Source organism: Ochlerotatus camptorhynchus, unplaced genomic scaffold (assembly GCF_037179485.1).
Source record: "Ochlerotatus camptorhynchus isolate MF236.1 unplaced genomic scaffold, CSIRO-AGI_Acam_v1.1 ptg000091l, whole genome shotgun sequence".
In the NCBI taxonomy this organism is placed as follows: domain Eukaryota; kingdom Metazoa; phylum Arthropoda; class Insecta; order Diptera; family Culicidae; genus Ochlerotatus; species Ochlerotatus camptorhynchus.
The window spans coordinates 2,260,430-2,284,057 of NW_027040581.1; the positions used below are offsets into that span (position 1 = coordinate 2,260,430).

Below are 23,628 nucleotides of genomic sequence, written 5' to 3' on the forward strand. Positions count from 1 at the left end.
CAGCATCAAAAATTTCCACTAAAATTAACTGAAACATCCTCCGTCGACAACGTCCGAAAAATCCTCTGGAACCATTGCAACATCGAAAATCTTCACTGAAATCGCCTGGAGCTGGCTCCGTCGATAATACAGAATCCACCAGAACTTTCGTTGGCAGCATCGGAAATCTCCACCAGAATCGATTGGAACTTGCTCCGTCGACAACGTCTAAAATATTTGCCGGAATCTTCCGGATCTTTCGTTAGCAGCATCCGAAATCTTTACCGGAAACGACGGGAACCTCCTCCGCTGAGAATTCAGAAAAAAAATCCACCGGAACATTCGTTACCAACATCTTCTTCTTCTTCTTCTTTCCTTTATTTAACGTCGGTCTCTGTTCCGCAATCTAAAGCCAATCACCGACGGACATCGATTGCCATCCATTGACGGCAATCGAATGTGCAGGAAGAGCACTTACGGGAAGGGAAGAATTTGCCCTACCCGATGGTGTTGTTGGTTTGCGTGGACGTACTTCGGTTCGCGCGAAAAAACCTAACAAACACACGCTATTAAAATCGAAATATTACAATGTCTTGCCCCTCGTCTTCAGTGATATCCGGATTAAGATCCAGAAGATTCAGTAAACTTGGTAACAGCTCAGAAATGTTCCACCGGATTTCAATGAAGTTCTCTTCGGAATTTTCCAGAAGTTTTCTGCAGATCTGTCTAAGAGCTTTCGTCTGAATTTCTTAAACCATAGCTACATTTGTTAAAAGTTATCATCTCAAGCTACCCCAGCAGTATTATCATAGAAGTAACTCTAAGACTAGTAGGTCCCGAAGGAACGTGCTCAACTTTTTGGTTCAGCCCTGGTACTCTCTTCGGTCCCAAGCTAATCGATGCACCCCTTGAAACATAGGAAAATCCTCATTTTATCATTCTCGGAGAATTATTGGAGAGCACTTAGCGAATGCTGCCGAATTCCAGGAGACTCCTACAGTTAAAAGTGGACAATACTTTTAGAATTATTGACAATGTTGGAAGTCGTTCAGAGCATTCAAAAGGTATTCTGGAGAGAATTGAGCAGTTACACGCCAAATGATGAATTGGAAAAACTCGACCGTCTTCAATTTGCATAAAATTATCCATAATTGTTTGTTTTGGGTAATGATTTACATTTTTGCTAAAATTCGACCATTTTGAATCTGGTAAAGTTTTCCAAATGGCGCCGCGAAATTTTTCAAAAAAATTATAGCACGGAAACGGCACTTCTGATCTGAATGACGCAATTCTGGATCAACAATAGAAAAGGGCCCATCAGCATTTGTAAACAAACCGTTCCAAAGCCCATTCCTCACAAATCGAAGGTCGCCCACACAAACCAACACCATCATCGTGTAGGTAGAAGTTTCCCCTATCAGATGATGGTGTTGTTTTGCGTGGGTGGTCTTCGCTTTGGTAGTAAAGGGCTTTGGAACGGTTTGTTTACAAATGCTGATGGGCCCTGTTCTATTGTTAATTTTACAAGATCCTAAATGGCTGAAATTTAGAAAAAAAAAAGTGAGGCTAGGTATTCCGTTGGCATCACTGATTTAGGTAGGCTACAGCCCAACTAAAGGCCCAAGCGCAATGACAGCGGCAGCGGAAAACCCCGATCTGAGTAAGCCTACTTGTCGAATTGAAAAGTAGTTAGAACCAAATCGAGTTCGATTATGTCGTTTTCGTTTTTGCGGTGTAGCACTGGTGTAGTGTAAGCAGGAATAAGCGCGAGTCTTTGACAGCTCAACATCATTTATTTGTAAACAAAGGTGCATCCTATACCTACACCCTAAAATATTTCGGTGTACGGCAGTGTAGCACCGGTGTAGCTACACCGCAAAAACGAAAACGACATTAGGCATCTTGATGTCATTCGTGACTATTGTCAAACTTTCCGTTTCCGTTCCGCTTCCGCCCACGAGTGAAATTTGACTGTTCTATGGAAGTAATCTGCCTGAAACGCACGTCCATTCCGAGGTTACATTTATATACAATAAGACTCCCATGTATACACTGCCTTTATCAGATGGATAATCGTCCTGTGAACGTAACTTTCAGATTTCGAAACTCGATATTTCGAAATCGTCTTTTATTTACTAGAAGCTTGATAGTGGTTAATTGTCATTTATATAAAATTAGATAGAACTTACCAAACGGCTTCTCAAGGAAAACCACTGTTTAATTCACTCGCGGCAATCAAACAATCCTTTTGAACAGTACTTTATCAGCAACCGAATGCACGCGAAACTATTGGAATCGAAATAATAGCGCTAAGAAATTGAATACGAATCAGCAAAATGAGAGCGAAAATGAAAACAAACCACTTTCGAGCCAGAGCCAACTGCGTTTTTCTTGTGTGTTGCAAGCGGTTGCAATGAGAAATGTGTAAACAAAATCAAAGCGGTGGGTCAGGATAAAACACACACGGCGAATGAGAACGACTCAAATTTGAGTTTAGTTCACTCATAATCGCCAAAAGTGCAGGAACTCAGCGATGAGTAAAATTTGTCTCATAGTTTCCTGTGGAAAACCTTAAAAATCTGCCGGAAAATGAGAAAATTGACGAAAATTTTATTCAGTCTCGGAGTAGTACCAATAGACTGAGTGAATACAATCTTTACTTTTCTCAAATTCGGGAATTTTTCCCTGGAAAATCCTGGAAAAACCTGGGAAAACATTAGGCAAATTAACTCATCGCTGAGTTCCTGCACTTTTGGCGATTATGAGTGAACTAAACTCAAATTTGGGTCGTTCTCATTCGCCGTGTACATGTCCATAGTGGACCCACACCGGGGCACTTTAATTACTCACGTAATCTAGAGTCGGTGTATAATGAGTCACGCCAAGAGTGAAGCCAAGTCTACCTATTGAACTGTCAAACCGGCTACCTATCGTGCAAAGTAAACAAGCATTACGATGCTATGAAAGGTCCACGAAAGGTATTGCAATTAAATATAAAATATAATCGAAGAAATGATCATAAACACGCCGGGAGCATTACATTTGTCATGCGATACGTTTTGTAATTGTCAGTAATGAGAATTTCTACTATTTTTCGTTAAGATAAATTGACAAAATCACTAATTTAATGATGTACTACAGACTTTAGTTTTTTTTCTTCGCTAGAAGTCATTTGAAGTTGATGCAGAAGTTCTCTGTTGCCAAGTGAAAAGAAAGGGAATCTTTCGAAAACCGTGATGCGAGTTCAACTGTTTTTCTCTTGGCGTGACTCATTATACACCGACTCTAACGTAATCGATCAAAATGGCTTTCAAATGTCAACTCACCTCTATACATATAGGAAATTGTAGCTATGATTTACTAATTTCAATCTCCCGTTTTTCCCTCCGCTCTCCACAGGTGGCCACAGTACCTTCTTCGGTCTGCTGAATACATTCGTCCACATCGTCATGTACACGTACTACCTGTTTTCGGCCCTCGGACCCCAGTTCCAGAAGTACCTCTGGTGGAAGAAGTACCTCACCACCCTGCAAATGGTAAGCTACATATATTGCATCATCTACCGTTGGTGAATCCAAATGTGACCAATAATAATTCCACTTCAGGTCCAGTTTGTCGCTATCATGGTGCACGCCTTCCAGCTGCTGTTCATCGACTGCAACTACCCGAAAGCATTCGTCTGGTGGATCGGAATGCACGCCGTCATGTTCTTCTTCCTGTTCAACGAGTTCTACCAGAGCACGTACAAAGCGAACAAGGTCAGTGGATAGATGATAGAACACGCTTCATCAACAGTCTTTGTCTCTATTGAATCTATTTCTGTAATTATGTACTACCTACCGTTGTTGTTGCTGGCGCCTTAGCTAAGCATTTCCATTTCTGTGGATCTGTGACGACCTCAGCTTCGTCATTCAAAAAACCAACAAATCTACACCCGAAACCGCCGACGACGGTTGCATCATATTGTTGTGCTCTACTTTCCACACGTCCCGGGGGTTGAGGACCCACACATCGCGAATGCGTTCAAGAGCAACCACCGACAGGTGATAATGAGTTGACAAAATGCGGACCGCCCGCAATGAATAAAAGAATTCCAGCGCCCCAGGGTGACGAAACTGCCCCGGCCACCAATTGGAGTGATTTTGCCTGCACCAGGCCTCCTCTATCACGTTCGACCCCAAAACAGCATGTGCGGCACGTCCGTTCAAGTTCGGTTGGACTGGCAACTCACTTACTATTTTGCCGTCGTCACCACCAACAAAAACCACAAGAAGCCATCAACATGTGGCAAAAGCATGCACATTATGTAATTTTGGCGTGCGCGCGGTGAGGAATGCAACGCCAATACCAATAGGAATTGCCAGCAACTACCGACACATTGTGTGACACTGCTCCAGTTTCCGATTCCCCGCGCGGAAGGGATGCAAGCGTTTCACCTTAACCGATTTCGACGTCGTCGTCGTCGTCGTCATCACGTAGTCGTTGGACTTGGTTTTATGTTGAGTGACGACGCCGACACTAACTGGCTTGCCTCACTGCGGTTAGTGCGATCGGATCTATTAGTCAATCTGCCGGGGTGACCAGTCTCTATCTCTAGATTGGTCAGCGCAAGATGATTACACAAGATATGATGGTGGTGTACCGCACTGACCGGCTGTCGGTCTTGCGGTCGAGAAGTTTCTCGTGACTTCATACTGTACTCGGCAACACGTTGATTGAGGTTGCATTACTGTACATTACGGATACGGTGGATTGCTTTGAATAGGGTTCTGAACGAGTTTTGAGACACGTCACGTGCTTCGACGTGAAGAATATTTAGTTATTACTACTAACAATTTTAGCTGCAAGAGCATATATATTCAAAAATGCTGCAGCTTGAATTGATTGTTGGGATGTGAATATTATTTACATTGTAGAAACAAATACCGTAAGGTCGACGACCACCGCTCGCGTAGTCTCCATTCTGCGCGATGATTATTTTTATAATTTTTCTTTTAACTTGCACATTTTAAGCAAATGATGATGAATTATACAATTGCTATTACTTGTAATTATACTGTTGGTATTTGTTGTAATTGTACGTAAATAAGGATAATACCGAAGACAACATATCAAGAAGACTGGCCACTTTGTCTAAATCCAAGCGACGGACACAGACTAGTATTTTACGATCGATTATGGCAACCATAATTTAGCTTAGTTTCTGGTATGGAACATAAGATTTGAAGTTTGGGTTGCGTCGTTTGACGTGTAAACGATCAAATTTGAACGTTTATACGTCAAACGACACAACCCAAACGTCAAATCATATGTTCCCTACCAAAAACTCAACCACATTGTGGCGGCCATAAGCACTCGTAAAATGCTGGGTAGCGCTGCGCTCGAGCAATGGCGGAAGCAACGCATAGAAAAATGAGCAAATACACAAACCTTTATTCTGAGGATGCAACCTTTGCTATCCAATTCAGAACCTTTGAGCGGCAGATGACGCGATTCTGCCTTTCTCATAGCGGACGTATGAGAAAATGGAAGAGTTGCCAGTTGATATGTTGTCTTCGATAAAACGTATGCAGTGAGCGGTGGATGGCGACCTTATGTTATTTGCAAGTGACATACGCCTAGATTCAAGGAACGGAGGTCAAACTTTGTGAACTTTATCTTGTTCAACACTATTGCGCATTTCGCAGAACATATTTCGCTCAGGCCAGAACATATCAAAATTAATAATTTTTAAACTTTTATCATCACTAGTATGTTGAACCGATATTCTATTGTTAAATGTTGTAGCGCTTTATTACATTCAAAAGGAAGTATGGAACAGCAGAACATTCGGTAAGCGTTTGCGGAAATGTTTGAAGATCGGGAGAAATTCTTGAAACTTTGCTGAAGTTTTCGGAGCTTATCTCAAGTTCTTTAAACTTCGCTGAAGCTTCGTTAGATTTCTTGGAGCTTTGCTAAAGATAATTGAACTTTGGTGAAGATATGATGAAATTTTCGAAAATTCACTGAAGTATTTGAAGGTTCACTGAAATTATTAAAACTCCGCTGCAATTTTTGTGGAACTTCTCTGAAATGTATGATACTTTGCTGGTGCTCTTGGACTTTCGCTAAATTTCTTGGAGTTATTGCAAGTACATGAACTGCTCCAAAGTTCTCGGAGCTACTTCAAAGATCTCGAAACTTCTTTGAAATTCGTTGAAGTGTTTTGTGAACTTTGCTTGAAATGTTTGGAACTTCGCTAACAATCTGGGGAAGATTCGCTAAATCATATGGATATATTTGAACTTTGGTAAAAATATACGAACTTTGTAGAAGTTTTCAAAATTTCTCCGAAGTTTTTGGAACTTCGCTGAAATTTTTGAAACTCCTTTAAAGTTTCTTGAACTTCCCTAAAATAAATGAAACTTTGCTCTTATGAAACCTTCGCAAAATGTCTTGGAGTTTATTTCAAGTACTCGAACTACTCCAAAGATCTCGGAACTTCTGCAAAGTTCTCAAAATGTTGCCGAAGTTCACGGAATTTCTCTGAAGTATGTATGATACTTGCTGCTCTTGGACCTTCGCTAAATTTCTTGGAGCTGTTTCAAGTACTTGAACTTCTCCATAGTTCTCAAAACTTCTCCAAAGTTCTCGTAGTTTTTTCGAAGATCTCGGAATTAATCCGAATTGCTCGGAGGTTATCTCAATTTCTTGGAACTTCACAGAATTTCTTGGAGCTTCGTTTGTTTTGTGAACATTGCTGAAATGTTGGAAACTTCGCTAACAATCTGGAGAAGATTCGCTAGATCATATGGAGATATTTGAACTTTGATGAAAATATACGAACTTTGATGAAGTTTTCAAAATTCCTCCGAAGTTTTTGGAACTTCGCCGAAATTTTTGAAACTCCTTTAAAGTTTCTTGAACTTCTCTGAAATTTATGAAACTTTGCTCTTATGAAACCTTCGCAAAATGTCTTGGAGTTTATTTCAAGTACTCGAACTCCTCCAATGATCTCGGAACTTCTGCAAAGTTCTCAAAATGTCTCCGAAGTTCACGGGATTTCTCCGAAGTATGTATGATACTTGGTGCTCTTGGACCTTCGCTAAATTTCTTGGAGCTGTTTCAAGTACTTGAACTTCTCCATAGTTCTCAAAACATCTCCAAAGATCTCGAAACTTCTCTGAAGTTCTCGTAGTTTTTTCGAAGTTCTCAGAATTTATCCGAATTGCTCGGAGGTTATCTCAATTTCTTTGAACTTCACAGGATTTCTTGGAGCATTGTTGAAGTGTTTTGAGGTTTGCTGAAATGTTTGGAACATCGCTTAAATCTTTAGAAGTTTCGCTAAGACATATGGGGATGATTGAATATTGGTGAAAGTATGTTTTCGAAACTTCGCTCAAGTTTTTGAAAATTCGCTGAACTTCTTTAAACTTCTATGAAGTTTCTGGAATTTCTTTAAAGTTCTTGATACTTCTCAGACATTATAGAAACTTGGCTGAAGTATTTGGAACATTGCTGTCGTTCTTGTAACTCACAGAAGTTTCGAGAACTTCCGAGTAGTTTCGAATACTTCAGAAATGATCCGTGAACTTTTGAAAAGTTCCGAGAGTTTCTGGAAAGTTCGTAGACCTTCTGAAACGTTTCAAGATCTTCTGAAAAGTTCCGTGAACTTCTGAAAAGTTCAAGAACTTTTGAAAAGTTCCAAGAACTTTTGAAAAGTTCCTAGAACTTCTGAAAAGTTCCGAGAACTTCTGAAAAGTCCCAATAACTACAGAAAAGTTCCGAGAACTTCTGAAAAGCTCTAAAAAGAGTATAAGCTCCAAGAACTTCAGAAAAGTTTCGAGATCTTTGGAAAAGGTTCGAGAGTTTCTGAAAAGCTCCGAGAACTTCAGAAAAGTTCCTAGAATTTCAGAATAGTTCCGAATTGCTAGATCTTCTAAAACGTTCTAAGATCTTCTGAAAAGTTCAGAGAAGCTCCTAGAACTTCTGAAAAGCTCTAATTAGAGAAGAAGTTCCAAGAACTTCAGAACAGTTCCGAGAACTTCATAAAAGTTTCGAGAGCTTCGGAAAAGTTGCTAGATCTTCTGAAAAGTTCCGAGAACTTTTGAAAAGTTCCGAGAACTTTTGAAAAGTTCCGAGAACTTTTGAAAAGTTCCGAGAACTATTCTAAAGTTCAGTGAACTTTTCCGAAGCTCTTGGAACTATTCTGAAGTTCTAGGAACTTTTCAGAAGTTCTCGGAACTTTTCAGAAACTCTCGGAAGTTTTCTAAAGATCTCGGACCTTGTGTGAAGTTCTCGGAACTGTTCAGAAGTTCTCGGAACTTTTCAGAAGTTCCGAGAACTTTTGAAAAGTTCCGAGAACTTTTGAAAAGTTCCGAGAACTTTTGAAAAGTTCCGAGAACTTTTGAAAAGTTCCGAGAACTTTTGAAAAGTTCCGAGAACTTTTGAAAAGTTCCGAGAACTTTTGAAAAGTTCCGAGAACTTTTGAAAAGTTCCGAGAACTTTTGAAAAGTTCCGAGAACTTTTGAAAAGTTCCGAGAACTTTTGAAAAATTCCGAGAACTTTTGAAAAGTTCCGAGAACTTCTGAACAGTTTCGAGAACTTCACACAAGGTCCGAGGTCTTTAGAAAAGTTCCGAGAGTTTCTGAAAAGTTCCGGGAAATTCTGAAAAGTTCCAAGAACTTCTGAAAAGTTCCAAGAACTTCTGAAAAGTTCCGAGAACTTCAGAATAGTTACGAAAGCTTTGGAAAAGTTCCGAGAACTTTAGAATAGTTCCGAGAACTTCATAAAAGTATTGAGGGCTTCGAAAAAGTTTCGAGATTTTCTGAAAGGTTCCTAGAACATCAGAATAGTTCCGAAAACTTTATAATAGTTCCGAGAGCTTCGGAAAAGTTGCTAGATCTTCTGAAACGTTCTAAGATCTTCTGAAAAGTTCTGAGAACTTTTTTAAAGTTCCGAGAACTTTTTTAAAGTTCCTAGATCTTCTGAAACGTTCTAAGGTCTTCTGAAAAGTTCCGAAAACTTCTGAAAAGTTTCTAGATCTTCTGAAAAGTCCCGAGAACTACAAAAAAGCTCCGGGAACTTCTGAACAGCTCTAATAAGAGAAGAAGTTTCAAGAACTTCAGAAAAGTTCCGAGATCTTTGGAAAAGGTCCGAGAGTTTCTGAAAAGTGTCGAGAACTTCATAAAAGTTCCGAAAACTTTAGAAAAGGTCCGAAATCTTTAGAAAAGTTCCGAGAACTTCTGAACAGTTTCGAGAAGTTTCCGATTCCGAGAAGTTTCAAGAACTTCAGAAAAGTTCCGAGAACTTCAGAAAAGCTTCGAGAACTTCTGAAAAGTTCTCCGAACTTCAGAACAGTTCCGAGAACTTCATAAAAGTTCAGAGAGCTTCGGAAAAGTTCCTAGATCTTCTGAAAAGTTGTGAGAACTTCTGAAAAGTTCCGGATAATTCGGTAAGATTCCGAAAATTTCTGATAAGTGAAGAAATTTCAAGAACTTCAGGAAAGTTTCGAGATCCGAGAGTTTCTGAAAAGTTCCGAGAAAATGTCCGAGATCTTAAGAAAAGTTCTGAGAACTTCTGAAAAGTTCTAAAAAATTCTCAAAGGTTCCGAAAATTTCTCAAAAGCTCTGATAAGTGAAGAAGTTCTAAGAAGTTCCGAGATCTTTGGAAAAGTTCCGAGAGTTTCAGAAAAGTTCTTAGATCTGCAGAAAAGTTCCGAGAACTTCTGAAAAGTTCCGAAAACTTCAGAACAGGTCCGAGAGTTTCTGAAAAGTCCCGAGACCTTTTGAAAAGTTCCGAGAACTTCAGAATAGTTCCGAGAACTTCATAAAAGTTCCGAGAGCATCGGAAAAAATTCCTAGATCTTCTGAAAAGTTTTGAAAAATTCGGAAAGATTCCGAAAATTTCTGAAAAGCTCTGATAAGTGAAAATGTTCCAAATACTTCAGCAAAATTCCGGGATCTTTTTATAAGTTCCGAGAGTTTCAGAAAAAGTTCCTAGATCTTCTGAAACGTTCTAAGATCTTTTGAAAAGTTCTGAGAACTTTTGAAAAGTTCCTAGAACTGCTGATAAGTTCCGGGAACTCCTGAAAAGTTCCGAGAAGTTCTGTAAAATTCGAAATAGCTCCGAGAATTTCTTAAAAGTTCTGAAAAGTGAAGATGTTCCATAAACTTCATAAATGTTTCGAGAACTTCAGAAAAGTTCCGAAAACTTCGAAAAAGCTTCACAAAGGTTCCGAAACCTTCTGAAAAGTTCTGAGAACTGCCAGGAAGTGCTGAGAACTTTGAGAAATGCTTAAAACTTCGAGGAAGTGCCTAGAGCTTCGGAGGAGTTCCTAAAGCTTCGGAAAAATTCCGAAAATGGTAACTTTACAAAATTAACCCTCTACAAATGTTGCAGAATGATTACAGAATTAAGTACCGTTCCGATTCAAATTTCGGACGATTCAAATTTCGGACGATTCAAATTTCGGACACTTTCATTTTTAATTAAATATTACATCCAGTTAGAAACAAAGTAATAATGTTAGATGATCGTGGAGGGCACTAGTCAAAAAAATTTAAAATTTACAAGACATGTGGATCATATTCGACCGAGATAATCAACTTTTAAAAGTGTCCGAAATTCGAGTTTAAGTGTCCGAAATTTGAATCGGCACGGTACTGTTTTCGAAATTTCCTGTGAATGACAGAAAATCAGTATTTTGTATTGCTGAAAAATAGTAGCCTACAAGGGGTAATCAACTCTGCACACTGTGCCGAAACACAGCATGGCACACTGTTCGGCACGTTAACGCACGCTTCGACAAGTAGGACACAAATAATATAATATAAAACGGCATCACTGTTGCGTGTTAACGTTTTGTTAAATGTAGTCACGCTTTACTACTCGGTTGAATATTTTGTTTACTCAAAAATGAAGCTAGTAAGAGAATTTGGTTTGATACATAAAACTGGTGAAGCAACGACCAACCGGTTTTGAGGATAGTTCGACAAATTCTGTTAGTATTCTCTGGATTGTGAATCTCTTCAGATCCGTCTCTTCTGAATCACAGTGGTTCGTGTTTTCATCTGAAACAGCTACTATTCGGGCATCACTTCAGTTGGGTTCTTTAAGGCCCAAACGCAATGACAGCGGAAGCGGAACGGCAGCGGCAGCGGAAAAGCCCGATCTGAATAAGCCTACTTGTCGGATTGAAAACTAGTTAGAATCATATCGACTTCGGTTAGGCATCTTGATGTCATTTGTGACAACTGTCAAACTTTCCGTTTCCGTTCCGCTTCCGTCCACATTGCGTTTGGGCCTTTAAGGGTATGGAGCATATGCATATTCGTAATCTGCATTAAAAATGGAACCCAAACCCATAATTTCATCGATTTTGGTACACTGGAACTATTTTAAATAAGTACGATTACATTTGCAAAAATCACCTTATTAGCGCCCCTGGGTGTCACTTTGTATGGAAGCGAGCTGTCAGTTTGTTAGTTTAGTGTCAAACAGTGAAGTTGTTATTTTGCTTAAAATCTTGATTTAAAAATCGAGATGAAAGTGTGTGGGTTCGAAAATAATATCGCTGTGCTCCGAAAACGAAGCTCTTTCAGATGATGTATAAAAAACGATACATTTTTCAAAATTAAAGAACCCAATTGAGTTCATCCACACCACAGACGGCTGAAACGGGTCACTTTTAGTGACGGTTCCTTTTCGATTGAAATTCCAGAGACGGTTTCCTTTGATGATAAATTTGGAAGGCCACACAAACAATTTCATTAATATCAACGATATTAATATTCGACGAGGATGTCGTAGCACCTAAAATATGCTGTTATTCGTACGGGCAGGGTACAAAGCAAACAATGTGTAATACGTGCCAAAAGATATGAATCCTCCGAATTGTCCGGAGGAAACTTTGTGGGCCCTTTTCTTGGGGATATCTACGGTAACACTTTAAGGCAGCGAATTCAATCGAAGAATTGGAAAAAGACTTGACAAAAGTGGCCAAAATTATCGCCAAGGAATCTGTGTTGAAGCTCGTGGGAAGCGTCTCAGATCAAAAGTTCGCTTCTTGGCATACGGTTAAAGGAACTGCGGATTATTTTCATCCAATTGAAAGAGAATACAATAGAGAACATATACATGAACTAAAGATTTGAGCTCATTAACATAACGTTGTTTTATTCCAATGATAAACTGTGCTTATACTTTCTGGAACACCCTATATGATGGTGATTTTTGCTAATGTTCCGCTGCACAAACATTTATGAAATTTTGGATTTCGGTTCCATTTTTAATGCAGATTACGAATATGCATTTACCTCAAGACCATTAGAGAACCCAATTTCGAGGATTGGACTGCTAGAAAAAAAATAACATACAGTACCCGTTCGATTTTGGCAACAAGTCCGAAAATTTTGTATTGCCAAAATCGAATGGATTTTGAAATTTAATTTATGATTTCGTTGATTTGGGACCACCGTGAGTCATCTTTATGGGATAGACGTTAATGATAATTAATCTTTTATTGAAAATTGTTCCAAAATCGAACCTTGCCAACATCGAACGGGTACTGTAATGAGAAAATTTGAACAATTTTCAAGAATCTACCCTCTTGCCCCAGTATACCTTACTGTTTTTTTTGTAAAAATGATTCAATAAGATGTTTCTCTATAAACCCCATATTAATACCGAAAACTATCGTTCCTTCTCACCAACAGCGGAGAGCAGAATTGGCTGCATTAGCCAGGAAGGAGGCAGCCGAAGCGGCGGCGGCGGCGGCTCTACTGCCGAATGGCACAGCCACCAGCAGCAGCAATGGTAGTGTCACGTCCAACGGCACTGCCAACGGCCACCATGGGAAGAACGGTGCAATCCACAGTCACAGTAACGGAAGTGCCACCACCAATGGCACGTTACTGTCCAACGGCGGCAACAAGGCGGCCGACTACTACGTGCGAGGCGATCTCCCGGCAGAGATCGAGATCACGCAGCGACAACCCAGCAGCCGCAACCAGGCCCAATAATAGCGAATATGATAGACAACAAACACAAACAAACCTCCTTCCCACAGAAAACACACTCACATACACACATACACAAACATCCCCGACGCCCCTCTACTACTTCCCTGCTCCTCTCGAAAACAAAAAAGAAAACCAATCGTAACCAAAACTTCCTCTCCTTCTTTCCACACGTATCCACAAAGATAAAACGCAATGGTTTCTATTGTTATTATTAATTAATTTATTGTAAAACTTCTTTATTATTAGAACTCGTATACAAACACACACACCTACACGAACACACACACACACACACACTGATTTTATTGTGTTTCTTTTTTTGTTCAAGCCAAGTTTCCGCTGGTCTCTTTCATCGCCTTTTCATGAATCAGAGCAGAGGAAAAGTCTTTCACATTTAGTCACACACACACACACACACATACATACATAAGCACATTCCGACTTGTGTCGGTCATTCGCGACAAGGCCCACTTGGTAGGGCGAAGGAATCATCTAAAAGGAAAAAAAACATCAACATTCGGCAATAAAGTTCAAGCAAAGTATATATTTTATCTAAGCGAAAAAGCGGAAAAAGAAACACATACAAATTGTTAATCACTGTTTGAAAAGAAAAAAAATATGAGAAAATGACAAATCAGTTTCATCAAGAGAAGCAAGAAAACAGTCAGAACAGAAAGTCCGCAAATCAAAATAGTGAACAGATTAACACACACACACAGATACACGTACACACTAACACTCACACAAACCAGCAAGTTAAGCAAAAGCCAAAACAAAGAGAAAAAGGTGAAAGCTTTTTTGTTTCTTTTTTCAAGTTTGAAAATAAGAAATCAAACCAAACAACGGATTGGGTCCTGATCAACATTGACCGATTCACTTCGTCGATTGTCTCTCAATACGAACACGAAACACGTCAGGAAACGGGTTTATTTGCCAAGCTATAGAGAAAGTCGACGAAGAGAATCGATCGAATGGCTACTTAGGACCTAATCCATTGTTCGGCTTGAAATGTAATCTTTATTTAGATTTTTAAATAAAGTTAGTAACTTGGGACAAGATGATACGGGGAGGAATAAGGAAAATAGAAAAACAAAATTCTACAAAATGGCGGCAGTAGGAAGTAGTAAGTAAATCGTGAATGTAAAGCAAATATTTTTTACGTCGTGTGGGACGCGTACTGGGCGAAGAGCGAGACAGGCAAGCATAATTTGTAAATAGTTTAGCTAACCTAAATAGTGAGATAAGTAGTGTTAAGGATGCAACAACAGCAAACTAAAAAAAAAAAAAACAAAAAGTGAACTAAGGATGGTGGACAACTTCGCACGAGAAGTGCAACCAAGTGGTGAAGATTCTAAAAAAGAAAACGCCAGCTCAGTAAGTTGTAACAATGTACTTGTTCGTACTCTTGGGATGCTATTATACCTACTATTTTTTTTAACCGGCAAATTTGCGACGAACGGTTTGACTAACTGTTGACACACAGCTTTATATGAGTTTATATGTGTATTGTTTTAGTGGCTTCTTTGGCGTACGTTACTGCTTTGTGGAAGCAGGAAAGTTTTAGGTCTTTTTTTAATTTCTTCCTTCCAATATCTCTCACAAACCAGTTTTCGAACAGTAAGATCGCAAAACACAATCATCCATACATTCGCATACAGACACTCACACGCAAACAAACAAACACACCAACACACACACACACATATACATGATTCAGGAACAGGAAATACCTATAGGCTATAAACTATAGATTATCAGATACAAAACAAAAAAAAAAACAACAGAAGGTGTTTTGGGGGACAGAGGCGCCTCCGGCTAGGATTAAAGTCTAAAACAGAAACAAACAAAAAAAAAACATGATAAGAGAAAAGCAGAAACGAAAAAACTCTAATGTGATTTCTTTATTTTTTTGTAAGGAAAATGCAAAAGCAAGCAAATTGTACTAAGATAATGGTGAAAGCGATGAAGAAAACCGCCGCAAACACACAAACACACAAAAACACACACTGACACAGATACGCAAACTGCTACAACCTGCTGCATCGTGTCAATGTTGCATACATTTATATACAAACGCATTCGCTTTAATATTTACAACTGAGAAGCTGTTAACGAAAACAAAAATCAACTGAAAACAGGATAGCTTAACAACAATCATAAAAAAAAACACACACACACACAAACACAAACTGGTTGAGACAAAAGTGTACAGTTGAAAAATTGCGATTGCACAGATACAGGACAGACCAACAGACGACAGATCGGTAGAGCGCGGTGTGGATCGAATAAAGTAAAAATTGCTGAAAAAAATGTATTCCCGGTGTTTCAAGAGAGATCTTCCAAAACTATCCGAATGCCGCGGTTTGATTTATTGAAAATCTTCTACTTCTTCGGCTAATGGGCGTCCTAAAACTCGAATTATGTGTCTGTCCTCAATTTCTAAATTATTTGCAAACGATTGTCAAACTGTCTCGCCGGAGGACTATCTTTCACAGCTCTGTTTGGAGTCCCACGCTGGCTGGCACGAGATCGATGATCAGCCGCCTCTATAGATATATAACATGAAGAACAGACGCTCGATAAGCCCGGGGCGGTATCGGTTACGTTGAGATTTCGACCATGAAGAATAATCCCCCAAAGAGTAGAAGGTGAAGTGAGAGCGGGACGAACATATCGAACGAAATCTGAGCCAATCGAACATTCCCATTAGACTTTTTTTTCGAGGATTTCTTATTCTTACTAGATTAATTTAGAGAGTATTGCAATCGAACAGAAATTCAATCACCTTTATGTTTCGTGTGCTTCTCAAATTCAACTACTTTTTTGAATAAAAAACAATATTCTAACCCTATTGATTATTTGATCTTAGTTGGTTAACTACACTCAAAATAATCCACACGTCAATGCTACGTGAAAACATACGTGGCTTTTTTCCATCGCACTTTTCACGTAGCACTCACGTGGATCATAGGTAGCCCAGAATGAATTAATGAACTCTCATCCCACTGGAGTTTCACGTAATAGCTACGTGACTTCTCCTGTATCTTTTACGAAGTGTTTAAGTAGAACCTAGATGATAATCCAGTAAATTTTATCAAAAAAATCTGTGGAAAGCACGTTGTTTTGCGTTGATTTTTACCTTTTGCTTTTTTATAATCTGATTGATTCACAGTCAATTATTACAATGATTGCAATATTTTCCAATTCGTATGTTCCTAACTAAAATACATAATTGGAAAATAATGCATCATATATTAATGCAATAAAACAATATGAATAATATATCAAATTTTATTACAAACTATACATACTTAGCTTCTACAGGATTAACATTGAAACTATTTTTTAACTCGGAAATACATTTTAGACTGATCACCGATTACCGCTCCTTGGGATAAAATAATTCTCCTAGAAAAACTAAAATTCGTTTTGATTGTTCTTATATTCTATGATTGTGACTTACCATACGTTCAAACTTAAAAAGTGATGTTACTGCCAGAGCGTATGTTCGGAGGTCCTCAGTTAGTAGCTTGCTTCTGGTGATTAAATGGTACTTTGCAATAATGCTGGAAAGCTCTAGCTGCTTGGCCTCGGAAAGTTCAGCTTTGGCGGCGTACTGTAGAATTTCCTTTCCTTCTTCGGAGTATCTCATCAACTCTTCTAAGGATTTTGTTGTAAAAACATTGCTCTCATGATGTGAAACCATTATTGCTAGAGCGGTCAAAGAGGATTCGGTGAATTTGTTGAGATTGGTCTGTTTAAATGATGGAAGAGCACTTTTCTGCTGATTTTGCTCTGCTCCGTTCAAACTGTCTCCAGATCAGATTCTGAAGACCGAATTGTATCGTCTGCTAACGATACAATGAGCGCATCCGTATTACCACAAACGAAGTGACAGACGACTAACTGGCGAAGAAATCCATTTAAATAATGTGGTTCACTGTAATAGAATTTTCTTGGAAGCTTGTGCCATCATCCACCAGATGGGTTAGTTTTTTTGTTTTGATTTGAACAAAGTTGATTTTGTGTATGTTAGAGCACCACCCTAACAAGAAAATACTCGTGCACTACATTTAGCATACAAATGAATTTCCGTCCTCTGTATCACACTACACATTCGATCACTATATACAGTAACACACTTTAGATAAGCTTATCAATGCTTTCGCCTATCGAAGCAGTGATCGATCGGAAAGGCCTTTTGCTAATCCGTTTCACATGTTGATTCTCCCAGCAGGGATCAGATCTCTGTGCTGGACCAACAGATCAGTCGAAATATACACATCAATCCAAACGTACCTATATACACGTCGTCCGCTTCTATCTTACGATAACCGGGAGAGTGAAATAAATCTTGATTCGTGTCGTTTTTGAACCGCGCGTTTTTTTTCCTATTGCTAACGGAAAGAAGTAGTGTTCGATTGCCACCGATTCTCGCGCCTTTGTCGACCCCGCTTAATCATTTTATGGTCCTTCGAGCCGGATGTGCGCGATTTAATACGGACAATCGCGGACAGTTTTTAGTGAACTATTCTCGCTGTCGGTAAAGGTGAAAATTTGCCTATCGTGTGGCTCTCGAACCCTCCGCCGCGTGTGAAGTGTGGAGAACATTGTTTGTGACCTGTAATAAGAAACGAATAATGTGCGCAAAGTGAACTGTCGTTTCTGATTAATTGCGCTGAAAATCATTCCGGCTGCAAGTGATAGAAAAGAATTTCTTCGAACATTGTGGAACCTCGTGGCATAAGGCAAGGCTTGGCTTGGGTCTGCATTGTCCTGAGTGGACAAAGGAACCTAATCTTTTGATCGTCGGACTAGGTCATCGATAGTATTAATTACTATAAGCACGTGAGTACTGCATGCAAATAGGCATTGAGAAAACGTAAGATAAATTTGAGCTTTCTGCGAAGTTAAGAGTGATTCAATAAATTGATCGATTTTGCTACACTCGATCGAACGTCTCTGCTGCTTTCATCCAAGCTTAGTGTAGGTTGCGTTGTAGGCTCTGGTAGTGAGAGATTCGCATTTTTGAACATCTTTTGGGCTTGGCTGGTCGCTGTGGAAGATGGCACCGGGATTGAGGACACTTTGTCACCAAGAGCGGTTCTATTTGGACACGTTGGCCAACGCAAAGCAATTTGTTTCTGGTTACGACGCAGAGCAACACAGAGGGCAACTAGCAGGATGGAAGCAACGGATTGATGGCTTGGATGAGAAATTTCATGCCAATCGCCTGGCCATTGAATTATCGTTCGACGATGAAGATGAAGATGAGCAGGAAGAAGATGAAGTTAAGGTTGCAGAAAAGGAAGCGGAGAAGGCTGCCGCTCAAGAAAGCAATCGGCTTATTCGGCAGAAATTCGAACTTGATTACGTTTTGGTCTACAGCTTCTTGGCTAACGAAATTAAAAGGCATGCATCGTGTTCCCAACCTAACCTCAACCAACATCCACCTATTCAGTCGCGGGTCAATCTGCCTAATGTGAAACTGCCAAGTTTTGATGGCACCATTTCGGAATGGATCACTTTTCGCGATTCATTCAAATCGCTTATCGACTCCAATGCTGATTTGTCGCATTTCGATAAATTTTCCTACCTTATGACGTCTCTGACGAAAGACGCGAGGAAGGTGATCGAAGCTATAGAGCTTACAGCTGCCAATTATCCTGTCGCCTGGCAGCTGCTTGAAAATAGGTTTGAGAATAAGAAGCTTATCTTCAAGACATACATGGACGCTCTATTTTCGATTGAGCCCATGAAACGGGAATCGTATGAATCGTTGACGCGGTTGGTCGACGAGTTCGAGCGAAACCTAAAGATGATTGACAAAATGGGATTCTTAACGGAGAACTGGAGTGTACTTCTGGCTCACATGGTCTGCTGTCGTCTCGATCCCTCAACCCTCAAGCAGTGGGGGTCATTCTATCGTTCAACAGAAGTTCCAGAATACCACGATCTTATGGCCTTTTTGCGTGGTCATTTATCCGTTCTCCAGTCGTTGCCGTCGCCCAAATCGTATTCGTCGGATTCTCACAAACCGGAGCAGCATCGACGCTGAAATCAAAGGCCGTCTACGCCGTCACCAGTTCAGCGACCAGCTCGTGTCCGTTTTGCTCGAAGTCCGCCCACTCTCCATTCAAATGCGAATTCTTCCAAGGGTTGTCAGTTAAGCAACGCTTCGATCTTGTGAAGAAAAAGAACTTGTGCATTAATTGTTTATCGCCGGAGCACATGGTTCGCAAATGTTCATCTGGTACATGCCGAGTAGACAAGTGTCACCAAAGGCATCACACTATGCTCCATCAAGCATCGATTGATCATCCATCTACTCCTACTAACCCAAACGCTCCACGTTCATTTCCTGTCCAGCCGGGAAATCCTCCGAATCAGTCCTTCTCGCAAACTCACTCGCCATCGTCGTCGTCATCGTCTGGATCCCAACAGCCCTCTGCCACTAGCCTTGTGTCCACCAACGTCGTCGGAGTTCCTTCTGTTCCTGCTACTGTGCTGCTGCAGACGGCAATCATCAAGGTGTTCGCTTCGAATGGACAACCCCAGTGGGCCAGAGCCCTGTTAGATCCAGCGTCGCAGTTGAACCTGATCACCGAGAACATCGTCCAAAGGCTGAAGTTGCGCCGCTACCACTGTCATCAGGAGATTGGGGGTGTAGGCAACTCTGTAATCGTTTCGTCCTACGCTGTTCACGTTCAGATGGCGTCTCACTGTACGGACTTCAAGGCTGTTCAATCGTTTCACATCTTGAAAAATATCACCCAAGATCTTCCTACTAGAACTCTTGATACCTCTACATTGCAACTTCCACCAAACGTTGTCCTAGCAGACCCGAAGTTCTTTGTGCCGAGTTCTATCGATATACTCCTCGGCATGGAACTATACTACGACTTGCTGCTAGATGGATTCGCGAAGCTGGGTCCTGAAAAGCCGATCCTCCAAAACACCGTCTTCGGTTGGGTAGCGTCAGACAAAATAGGTTCCGGACAGTGCGACTCAACTCCAAAGGTAGCCCACGTATGCAGTGACCAGTCTCTCGATTCACTAATCACTCGTTTCTGGGAAGTCGAGTCATGTTGGTCAGCAAGTACCCAGTCTGCGGAGGAAGTCGCATGTGAAGAACATTTTGTCGCAAACACATATCGGGATGATTCGGGACGGTTCGTAGTCACCCTTCCCAAGCATACATCTATTCTGTCCCAACTCGGAGATTCCAAGCAGATTGCCACTAGAAGATTTCTCGCCTTAGAACGTCGTCTCGATGCAAATCCTCCGCTGAAGCAAGCCTACACTAACTTTATCGATGAGTATCTTCAGCTGGGTCACATGCGAGAAGTCAACGATTCCACATGTTCACCTGCTGTCCCGTCCTATTACCTACCACATCACGGAGTAGAGAAAGCGGACAGCACAACCACAAAACTACGCGTCGTATTCGACGGCTCCTGTCGGACGGACAGTGGAGTTTCGCTGAACCAGGCACTGATGGTTGGATCAGTTGTCCAGGATGACCTCTTAGCCATACACCTTCGCTTTCGTATGAATCGTATTGCCCTGATTGCAGATATCGAAAAGATGTACCGTCAGCTTCTCATTCATCTTTTGGACTACCCACTCCAGCGTATTCTCTGGCGCAGATCGTTATCAGAACTGATACGCACCTACGAACTCATGACAGTCACCTATGGTACTGCGTCAGCCCCGTTTTTGGCTACTCGATGCCTAAAAGAGCTGTCTAAACAAGGTGCTGAAGATTTTCCACTGGCGTCGCTAACGTTGGCAAAAGATTTTTATGTGGACGATATGCTGACAGGTGTCTACGACGAAGAAGAAGGAGAAGAACTCTGCAAGCAATTACTGGCGCTTCTGAAGTCCGCCGGTTTCAGCCTTCGCAAGTGGGCATCAAATTCAACTGAAGTCCTCTCGAAAATTCCCATTGAACTGCGTGACGAACGATCAGTGTTAGCCCTGGATTCACCCTCTACTTCGATCAAAACTCTCGGAATCCAATGGCAGCCCTCCTCGGACACGTACAGCTACGCAGTTCCCGAATGGTCAACTCGAATTGTAATTACTCGGCGTGTCGTAGCCTCTGATCTTGCCAAACTGTTTCTTCCTCTTGGATTGCTCGGTCCTGTCGTAGTTCTGGCCAAAATCTTCGTACAATCACTTTGGCAGACTACTACTTCGTGGGACGAACCACTGACACCCAAGCAACAGCAATATTGGCGGGAATGGCGCGACAGCTTAATCGACTTGCCACTGATATCCATCCCACGATGGGCCGCGTTCGCACGAGATCCTGTCCTCGTCGAGTTACACGGATTCTGCGACGCATCTGAACGCGCATACGGTGCCTGCGTCTACTTGCGGACCGTATCTATCGACGGAAGCATCTCCGTCAGACTACTGTGTGCTAAATCGAGAGTGGCACCTAGCGGAAAGTCGAAGAACTCGGTTCTGCTCACACTGCCGTTGCTAGAGCTCTCATCGGCACTTCTTTTGGCTCATCTGTACGACAAGGTCAGCTTGAGCATAAGCCTAAAGACAAAGCCCTTCTTCTGGACAGACTCCATGATAGTGCTTTGCCAGATTCGTTCACCACCTGCTCGATGGAAGAAGTTCATCGCCAATCGTGTGTCGGAGATCCAGCGTCTTACCGCTGGAGGTATCTGGTCACATGTTCCCGGTTCCGAGAATCCAGCGGACATTATTTCACGTGGTATGAATCTTGCGGACCTGAGAAATACACCTGCCTGGTGGATTGGAGCTCAGTGGCTGAATCAACCATCTCGCTTCTGGCCACCGATCAATCAACCAATTCCTGACAATCTACCAAACATCGCCCAAGCGGAACGTCCGATATCGCTGCCGGTACAAGCAGTACCACCCAACGAACTCTTTGAACTTCGTTCTTCATTTCCTCGTCTGGTGCGGCTAGTCACCTATCTACGCCGTTTCCAACACAACGTTTCGTACCAGAACCGCAACAACCGAAAAACTGGACATCTCACCACGTTCGAGCTGAATGACACTACACAGTTTCTCGTTCGGATCGCTCAGCAAGAATCATTTGCCCGAGAGTTGTCTGAAATCAGCACCAGTGGACATGTTAGCTCTCGCTCCGAGCTCAAAAACCTTTCACCAATTCTGATCAACGGGATCCTGCGTGTGGGTGGACGTCTGCGGCATGCTGCCATTTCGGAAGACAGAAAACACCCAATGATCCTGCCCGCTCGTCACACGCTCACAGAACGAATATTGGTCCACTACCACGAAAAACATCTCCACGCAGGGCCGCAACTGCTCGTCGCCTGTGTTCGAGAAAAGTTTTGGCCACTTCGAATCCGTAACCTGGCACGGAAGGTGGTGCATTCCTGTGTGAATTGCTACCGCTGCAAGCCCAACAACCTCGAGCAGTTAATGGGTGATCTCCCACCTGAGCGAGTCACGCCAACGCTGCCATTCCTCAACACTGGAGTTGACCTGTGCGGACCGTTCCAGTACCGCAATTCACCGCGAGCATCAGCGGTCAAATGCTATGTAGCTATTTTCGTGTGCCTTGTCACAAAAGCTACCCACGTAGAGCTCGTCTACGACCTTAGCACGGCCGCGTTCCTGGCTGCACTTCATCGATTTACCGCTCGCAGAGGGACGCCGAAGCTCATCGAATGCGATAACGCCAAGAACTTCAAGGGAGCAGCGAAAGAATTGGCAAAACTACGAAGGCAATTCTACGACCAACAACACCAAGCAGCAGTGATCAACCACTGTGCAGACGACGGCATTGCGTTCAAATTCATCCCGCCCCGCAGCCCGAACTTTGGTGGCTTGTGGGAGGCGGCAGTTAAATCCTTCAAGAAGCACTTGCGGGCTACCATCGGAAATTCTGTGCTCTCCCAAGATGAATTCATTACTCTGCTGGCTCGTATCGAAGCTTGCCTAAATTCCAGACCGTTAACTCCACTCTCTGCTGATCCTAACGATCTGGAAGTCCTTACTCCGGGTCACTTTTTAATACATCGACCACTTACCTCATTTCCTGAACCCGACCTGTCCGAGATCCCAAAAAACCGCCTCGACCGTTGGCAGGAGAACAACGAACTTCTCCGACGCATTTGGAAGCGTTGGAGCACCGATTATCTCTCTGGCCTACACCCACGTACGAAATGGACTCAACAGCGGGACAACATCGACGTCGGCACTCTAGTGCTGCTCAAGGAGAACAACCTTCCACCCCTGAAGTGGAAGTACGGCCGAATCACCCGTGTCTACCGTGGCGAGGATAACAACATCCGTGTAGCCGTCGTGCGGACGGCCGACGGGGAGTACACACGGTCCATCTCCAAGATATGCGTCCTGCCGATACGCCAACCCACAACGGACGTCGCTAGTCCGGCCAACCCAAACTCAGAGCAATGAGTCTTCTATCGCATCGCTACGGCGTTGCGCAACGGGAGGCCTGCGGGCCTCCAACCCTGTAAGTTAATATTTAATTGAATTTACAAAAAACTTAAGAATTTTTCATCCTCATGTCCTGGTTCATCGATGGCTACTCAATCCGAGTATGCCCAACACTGAAGACTACCGAGCTACAACCCTGTAAAGCTACCTGCAACCCGAAGAAGAACTGTCG

The 23,628-nt window shown here is 41.9% G+C and overlaps 2 protein-coding genes across 3 annotated transcripts in view; both read left to right on the plus strand.

Annotated features, from left to right (window-relative positions):
• LOC135698619 (very long chain fatty acid elongase AAEL008004) overlaps positions 1-13,031 on the plus strand; it is a 123,921-nt gene extending 110,890 nt beyond the window's left edge. For both annotated transcript variants that reach the window (XM_065218679.1, XM_065218678.1), the window contains exons 8-10: positions 3,379-3,515; positions 3,585-3,737; positions 12,675-13,031. In XM_065218679.1, coding sequence (XP_065074751.1) covers positions 3,379-3,515; positions 3,585-3,737; positions 12,675-12,980 — 596 coding nt within the window. In that variant the 3' untranslated portion in view covers positions 12,981-13,031. The remainder of the gene's footprint in view (positions 1-3,378; positions 3,516-3,584; positions 3,738-12,674) is intronic.
• A 5,014-nt stretch (positions 13,032-18,045) lies between these two features.
• LOC135698599 (uncharacterized) lies at positions 18,046-23,414 on the plus strand. Its single transcript, XM_065218643.1, has 2 exons — positions 18,046-18,837; positions 19,350-23,414. Exons 1-2 carry the CDS (start codon positions 18,046-18,048, stop codon positions 23,412-23,414), a joined length of 4,857 nt encoding a protein of 1,618 aa, XP_065074715.1.
• Positions 23,415-23,628: the final 214 nt, after the last annotated feature.